The 8,505-nt window shown below is 39.5% G+C and overlaps 1 protein-coding gene across 1 annotated transcript; it reads right to left on the reverse strand.

Annotated features, from left to right (window-relative positions):
• Positions 1-505: 505 nt before the first annotated feature.
• Positions 506-5,286, reverse strand: LOC106610494 (interferon-induced very large GTPase 1). Its single transcript, XM_014209874.2, has one exon. It carries the CDS (start codon positions 5,164-5,166, stop codon positions 3,289-3,291), a length of 1,878 nt encoding a protein of 625 aa, XP_014065349.2. The 5' UTR covers positions 5,167-5,286; the 3' UTR covers positions 506-3,288.
• Between the last annotated feature and the right edge of the window lie 3,219 nt (positions 5,287-8,505).

The following is an 8,505-nucleotide window of genomic DNA, read 5'->3' on the forward strand; positions in this document are numbered from 1 at the left end:
TTTTCTATTGTGTTATTGACTGTACGTTTGTTTATCCCATGTGTAACTCTGTTGTTTTTGTCGCACTGCTTTGCTTTATCTTGGCCAGGTCGCAGTTGTAAATGAGAATTTGTTCTCAACTGTCCTACCTGGTTAAATAAAGGTGAAATAAAATAAAGGCATTTTTACTTTCAATTTCAACAATTTGCATGATTTCACTTAATGTCTGAAAAGTCCAGTGTATGTGTGTTTTCACTGCAGATGAAATAACATTTGTAAGAGATCATAAACAATATATTTGAACAGTACAACAAAATTGTTTTTTTTGTCTTTATCATGGTGATAGTTTAGTCAACTGAAAGCCATGTACTGCAGGCTCTCGAGAGTTCAATCTCACATCATCAACTATAAAAATAAAATCACCAACATCAACAAATCTCAAAGAGAAAATTGGCATTATCATCATCATCATCAACAAAAAAAACATAATTATCAACACCAAAAAGCAAAACTCTCATCAACAATATAACCTTCATCAACAGCTACATTTATAATCACCATTATCAACAAAAACACTCATCACCATCATCAATACCATCATAATCATTAGCATCCAAAACAACAGAGTGCAGTACTTCAGAACATACTGTATACATCAAGCATACCTGAAGAGTATTAATGAAGTTACATTACTGATGGTCACTAAGCATTACTTCAGAACATACTGTATACATCAAGTATACCTGAAGAATATTAATGAAGTTACATTACTGATGGTCACTAAGCAGTACTTCAGAACATACTGTATACATCAAGCATACCTGAAGAGTATTAATGAAGTTACATTACTGATGGTCACTAAGCAGTACTGCAGAACATACTGTATACACTCAAGCATACCTGAAGAGTATTAATGAAGTTACATTACTGATGGTCACTAAGCAGTACTTCAGAACATACTGTATACATCAAGCATACCTGAAGAGTATTAATGAAGTTACATACTGATGGTAACTGATTATGAAGTATACTTTATACAAACTAATGTGTTCAAAGCAATGAAGTCATTGAACAAATCACTATTAGAAGGAGCAATCAACTAAAAACAATTTTATTTTAAGTCTACTTAGTAATCATTCTTGAAGTAAATTATTTAAAAGACCAATACATGTGTAATACCTGTATATGAAACAACACGTGCATATTCTCAACCAAAAAAATTACAATAAGATGAACATTTAAAACGTAAAATAACAGAAACAAAAGCCAACTGTTTACCACTGAACCATACAGCCCTTCTAATCATTAATCTGTGATCAACTGTTTACCACTGAACCATACAGCCCTTCTAATCATTAATCTGTGATCAACTGTATACCACTGAACCATGCAGCCCTTCTAATCATTAATCTGTGATCAACTGTTTACCACTGAACCATACAGCCCTTCTAATCATTAATCTGTGATCAACTGTTTACCACTGAACCATGCAGCCCTTCTAATCATTCATCTGTGATCAAGCCATATAGGTTAGATGGCAAAGTAAATGAGAAAATAATTATTATAATTGAAAATAAATAATCAATGCCAGACTAGCTCCTTATTTACCTGTGTATTGTGTTTATCTAGACTAGAGTAACCGATGTGAAATGGCTAGCTAGTTAGCGTGGTGCGCGCTAATAGCGTTTCACATCGGTTACACTAGCTCCTTAGTTACCTGTGTATTGTGTTTATCTAGACTAGATCCTTAGTTACCTGTGTATTGTGTTTATCTTGACTAGATCCTTAGTTACCTGTGTATTGTGTTTATCTAGACTAGATCCTTAGTTACCTGTGTACTGTGTTTATCTAGACTAGATCCTTAGTTACCTGTGTATTGTGTTTATCTAGACTAGCTCCTTAGTTACCTGTGTACTGTGTTTATCTAGACTATATCCTTAGTTACCTGTGTATTGTGTTTATTTATGGGCATTATCAGTAAAACACTCCATCTGTTGGTTAACCTGTTGGTGTTCACGTTGACTTTTCTATGATTTCTGAATTAACTTAAAATGCTTTACTTACATCGACATATATATTTTTGTATTTCTTGATTATATTGTATTCCTTTACCATAAAACTCAGTGTTAGCCATTTCATTATGGAACATCAGATCTGTAAATTGCCAAGTTCATATAATTTATCAATGTATCTGAAATAACTTGTCGTGCCATAGTTTCTCCTTTTGAAATTGAATTGGGTATTGCCAGATCTGTACATTATTTCACATATATTGATTTCTGTGATATAGCCATGTCATGAGTTATTTCTGGTTGTCATGTCTGACATCTTTGAATGGTTGGATGTGGACAACTAGAGTTGTTATTGCTAGTTTTATACTAATCTTCAATGTTGAATGACTTTTTCAAGCTCTTCAATGCATCCTCAGGTGTTAATGCCTTCCAGTCCTCTGGGATATCTGCAGGGAGTGCATCTGTGTCTTTAGCAATTCTCTCATTGAATGTGGCCATCACATACTTCCAGTAGTCTGAAGCCTCCATACTGGAATCTCCATCTATGTTCCAGTCAGGGTAATATTTCTGGTAGTCCTTGTAGGGATAAGGTTCTTTTGCTGTTGAGGATATGTAAAATGAACGGCCACTTATCACAAGAGATGAACATATGTCAATAGTTAGCACCTTTGTCTCTCTGCACCTCCAAGCGCTAAGGCCTTTTGAACGGTGAATGGAGGTGAAGTGTTTGGTATGCTCCTTACCTCCTGCTTCACAGGATGCATGGCAGAAAGGACATACCTCACCACAGCCAAACAGACTGGTGAACATCTTGTCCTGAGGCTTGAATGGCAGAGATCTGAGTCTCTTTTCAATGTCTCCTCCCTTATCGTACTCAGCTGCCAGTGACTGCTCCATTTCGCTCACATAATCTGTTAGGTAGTCAGCAAACTCTTCCGTCTTTTCAGAGTAGTTCAGAGTCATGATGGAATCCAGACCATCCTTGGGGAAGACAAGCTTCTCTCCGAGGGCATAGCACATGCTCTGAATGAATGTCTTGATATCTTTTACAGTGCTAGTTGTATTTCTGATGTTTGAAATGGCCTTAGTGATTATCTTGACTATTTCTGAAAGATGTTTCTTCTCCAATTTCTCCAGCCTGCAGTCCTTTGAGAGTTGTTGGACAATTCGGTCTAACAGCCAGTCCTTCAAACTTTTCATAATGGTTCATGTACCCTTCATATTTCTCATATTCTCCATCAGTCAGGAGTTGTTTCAAAATGGAGAACTGGAAGAACGTCCGTGTGCTGTAATCCTGTCACCCTTTACCGGTCTTCACTTCATCAACCACATCAGGACCAATCATTTTGGACACATATTCCTGTACAGCTGGCTGTAAGAGCTTTGTGAACTCCTCAGCTTTCCTTTGGCACTGATCTCGGTTATGAAACAAGTCTATGAAGTCAGTAAGGTACTTGTCCTTAGACTGTTCCAGACATTTTCGGGGGTCGTTGACTGAAATGAAATCATCATGTTTCTTTTGAAATGTTCTTGCTGCTCTGCCACAGATGTGCAACTTCAGCTTAACCTCACTAACTTTACGTTTGTTGTTTTGTTGCGATGTTTCATCAATTATTTCAAGCAGCTCTTTGACGTAAGTGGCATGGTAATCTGTTTTGCTTCCCACCTTCTGGGTTATAAAGTCCTGACACTGCGTTATGATGTAATCACACAACTCTTGCAGTTTCATCCTGCTATGGGCTCTATTCCAGTGCATCACAACGCCTTTAGTCCACCAATCCCCTGACTCTACAACAAATGGTATCTCCCCATAATCAACCAAGCTGTTTCCAACCAACATACTATTGACATAACCCGACCTCGTAGATAAATGGTCATGTAAAATGCTGAAGGCATCCTGAGCAACATCTCTTCCTGTGAGTCCTCTGAATTTGATCTCAGACAGAGTTTCCTTCCACATACTTTCAAACTCTTCTTTGAGTGCCTCATCAGATAGAACAGATTTGTTCTGTCTACAGGTTTTCAGCAAAGCCAGCACTTTTTTTTCTAGTGTTTTTGCTTGTGAACTCTTGATGTCATCCAGTTTGGCCATTCCCTCTTTGATTTCAACAGCTCCATGTAGAGTGTTACTCACTGTGTTTTCTGTCTCTCGTTTCAGTGTTTTGGCACTGGCCACAAAGTCTTCCTTGTATTTTTCCACCAGATTGACATGGCCATCTTGCTTTTTAAAGTATGTAATTAGATTGTTTTGGATTTCCTTTTCCCCCACTGACAGCTTCTCCGATGCTTCTCCCATCAGGTTATTAAGCATATAACTTATGGTGATCTGGGGATTAAGAACTGTCATGCCAAAATTTGAAATTTTGGTTTCAGCAGCAATCATCCAGTTGTACATCTCCTTCTGGAAGATCCATTCCCAACCATTGTACTCAGAGCATAATCTGGAGTATGCATCCGCAACCAAGCTGTTTCTGAAACTGAAGATGAAGTTCTCAAATTTAACAGACTCCCACAAGTTTTGTGTCCACTTCATGAAAAGAGTCAAATCACCATTTTTTTTGCATTTTATAAAATCTTTCATCAAGCTCTTTTTGAAGTCATACACAGCCTCACTGTAGCCAGCATTTACTGGAGCCATAGGGGGAGTCCCATTCCAGAGCCCTGGGATGTACCAGCTGCTTGTGTCTGGATCATACTCCATCATGTCAGTGAACTTTGTGATTTCCTCTTTATTCTCCATTTTGGCTGCTGCCTGGGTCATTTCATTCAACTGTTCCAACAACTTCTTCCTCTCTCTCATGTTGTTGTCATGAGCAGACATGTCAGGCACATTCTGGTGCACAAAATGACATACTGGCTTCTTCCCCACTTTCTTCATCCTGATGAAAGCATGAACAACAATCTGCAGAATGTCTTTCATCTCTGTGGAGTTCTCCATGGCGATGTTGATGATAGTGACGTCACTGAGTCCAATCACCAGTGTTGCCAGTTCATTGTCATGTTCATAGCTATCATCTAGTTGAGCCAACTCTGGTGATTTCAACCCCTCTGTGTCAATGACCATGATGAAGTCACATTTCAGCTCCTCCTTGAGGTCTTTGTTGACTTTAATCAGTAGCATGAAGGCCCCTCTGGTGCATCTTCCACTGCTGACTGCAAACTGGACCCCAAACATGGTGTTGAGGAGAGTGGACTTCCCTGTGCTTTAGACCCCTAAAACTGTGACCACCCGGATCTTGCTGTTGGATTGGACAAGAGTATGAAGCTGAGTCAGTACAGCTGATATCCATTTCAGAGGGATATTTGATGCATCTCCATCCACAAGCTCAATGGGGAAACCATCCAACAGCATCTGAGCACACAATCCAGGGAGATGCTCCAACTGTTTCCATTGAGGGCTATCTTCAAGGGAGGGAGGGAGCAGGCAGACTCATATAACTGTCCCAACTCACGCAGGAAGTGTTCAAGACCTAAGGAACAATCAGATATTTGCCTATCCAAATCTGCAATGCGTTTTTTCTGCCTATCCTGCCTATCCAAATCTGCAATGTGTTTTTTATTTGCAGATTCTTTTTCCTGAAGCATTTTATAATTTTCTCGCAAACAAGACAGATTCTGCCGTGACAGATTGTCCAAATATATCCGCATCCATTTGAGGAAATAGGTCCGCTCCACTTCTGAACTTGACATGCAGATTATGAAATCTGTCATTGCTTCTGTCAAATCAAATCTTTGTTGCTTCTCTCTCAGCTCTTTCTCCTTTATCCTCAGAGAACTCTTGTAGTGTTCAATTTCTTGACCTCCTGCTTTTCTCAGTCTACATCTCTCTTTCTCCAACTGGGAAAGCTCTTTCCAGATTTTCCCTTGTAAGGGTAGCTGCTTGTCTTTGAATTTCACTGTGTCTGTGATGCTGCTGGTGATTTTGTCTGCCATCTTCCTGGCACTCTGACACTCACTACGGTCTTCATCAACCAGAATCCCCATCTGACGAGCAATACCAGACATTTTTTCAATTGTCAATTTGTTTTGGCATTTTTCAATTACATCACCCACAGATGACTGCAGGGTTTTTACAAATGCTGCTTCATTCCTCCCCTTCTTTTCTATTACATGTGTGACTTTGTCTCCTGTGAATGTTTCTCTCTGAGAGTTAACAACCAGAAATAACTCTGTGTTTATGTCTTTCAAAACCTCAGAATCTGCCTCAAATTCATCACTAAACATGTATATTGCTGCTGATGTTTGACACAGAAAGGAAAACTGTGTCTTAAAGGACCTGATGTCTCCTCTGAGGTTGGCAAAAGCCACAGGCTTAGTGAACCTGTCTATGTTTCTTTTCCCACATGGGAGGTACCAGCTGATTTCAACTAGGCCATTAGAAATCGTCCGAGGTACATCACCACAGTCCATATCATGATGGACAAATGTGTCAGGATTACTTAGCAGTTTGTTCAACATATTAGACTTGGACAAGTTGCTCTCTCCCAGCCTAACAAAGGACACCATAGGAATGTCTGAAAGTATAATTCTCTCCTCTTTGAAGGACTTTGTGTCTACTTGTGAAGAGAGTCTAAACTTCCTCACTATGTCCCTCAAGGCCCACAGCATCAACGTGCTTTGTTCTGTGTCACAGTTGGGCAGCAGAAGAGGAACAGCAAACTGACACATGGACATTTTAAGGGTCATCTCCTGCTGGAGGAACCCATCTGAACACAGAAACAGGGCAGTACTCAGGTCCAATGGATTAATCGCATAACTGTTATCAGAGTCACTTTTTAGTGTCACTCTCCTAGCATTCACATTTGCCATCATTAATTTCTTAAGGAAGGCCCCTGGAAGTGACTGCATAGTGGTAAGAGGTTCATCTGATGTAGTATTAGCATTTATCTCATGGACAGTACTTAACGTCAGCTTGTTTTCATAATGATCTTCTAGTCCAGCCTTTGACAACAGCTCCATGAGACAGGGTTCTGGAAATAGAAAGGAAGATCAGGAAAAATAAAAGATCCAGGGAATTCACCATCAAATATATATATTTTTTGTCTATGCCACTCCGACATTCCCATCAAAACAACAGTTTGTTAACTTTTTTCAAATCCACTGTATTTTCCACGTAGATTCCATGTCACAATACGTTGACAAATTATGTTGACTACAGTTGACGCAACCATTTTTTTCCCAGACATAATACTTAAGTAGGGTACTTCCTTACCTGTGGTGAGGGTTGTTGACGCCAGTTTACTTTTCTTTCCATCTTCCAGCACAGTACAGACAGTGACAGAGTACTGAGTACCACCTTGCAGATCAGAGAGAGTGATGCTGTGTGAAGATGTGGTAGTGATGTGTGGTTCTGTCCCTGGACAGTGGTAGGAGATCTGGTAATGATGTTGGGTTTGGTCCATTCCTGGTGGCTGGTTCCAGCTGACAGCAGCTGATGTGGTGCCCACTGAGTCAACAGTCAACTGGTCTGGAACAGGAAGTACTATTTGGAAAATACATTATTGTTAGTGTTACAGTTTAACTGCAGAAATATACTACAGGAGGAAAAAGTACAATAGTAGTTGAAAAGTAGAAAAGGCCTGCATGCAATTATTTTTGATATGGATAAGAAATATGCTAAAAACAGAAGTCACACAACAAGGTCTATAATGTTGATATCATGAAAGGTCAGTCCTTGCATCCACAGCTCTGTCTGCATTTGAGTGGTTACATTTCTCCAGGCCCATCCCTCAGCTTTTTACCAAAACTGAGGCGGGTTGCTCTGCTTTGTTATTGTTTCAATGAAGGATTCTAGCTTTAAAGGAGATGTAACTACTGCTTGGATAGTTCCATCTGAACAACTGGCTTAGTCTCATCATTTAACTTTAGTTTTTGGTTGTTAGATACGTCCGGTTAATAGGCTGTTTATTGTATTTCAAAAGAGATATTGAATTGTGTTTGGTTGTCAACGCAGTCAAAAAGCAACATTTGAATGTGATTTATCTTCTACCTGGATAGTTCCATTGTCAGGTTCTGACCAGTAAAGGGGTCATTTGTTATTGTAGTTTGGTCAGGACGTGGCAGGGGGGTATTTGTTTTATATGGTTCGGGGTGTGTGTTTATGTAGAGAGGTGTTTGATTTATGTATTCCGGGGTTTTGGTCTATGTTCTATGTTAGTGTATTTCTATGTTCCGTCTAGTCATTCTATTTCTATGTTTAGGTAATTGGGATTGGGGCCTTCAATTGGAGGCAGCTGTTTATCGTTGCCTCTGATTGAAGGTCCTATAATTAGGAGTGTGTTTGTTATGGGAATTGTGGGAGGTTGTATTCGCGCACTGCTATGTCTAGCCTGCAGAACTGTTAGCTGGTTTGTTTATTTAAGTGTTCACAATAAAAGTCAAGATGAGCACTCAACCCGCTGTGCCTTGGTCCACTTACTACGACAGCCGTTACATCACTCTGTGCCACTGTCTGGCTTTAATTCCAGTTTGTCTACAAATTAATAATTGATATGGGGGATTCACGTCTACATCT

The sequence above is a fragment of the Salmo salar genome, chromosome ssa08 (assembly GCF_905237065.1).
Source record: "Salmo salar chromosome ssa08, Ssal_v3.1, whole genome shotgun sequence".
Classification (NCBI taxonomy): Eukaryota; Metazoa; Chordata; class Actinopteri; order Salmoniformes; family Salmonidae; genus Salmo; species Salmo salar.

Bases quoted from the DNA above. Each gene is read 5' to 3' on its own strand.
- LOC106610494 (XM_014209874.2), bottom strand. From the start codon at position 5,166: ATGTTTGGGGTCCAGTTTGCAGTCAGCAGTGGAAGATGCACCAGAGGG.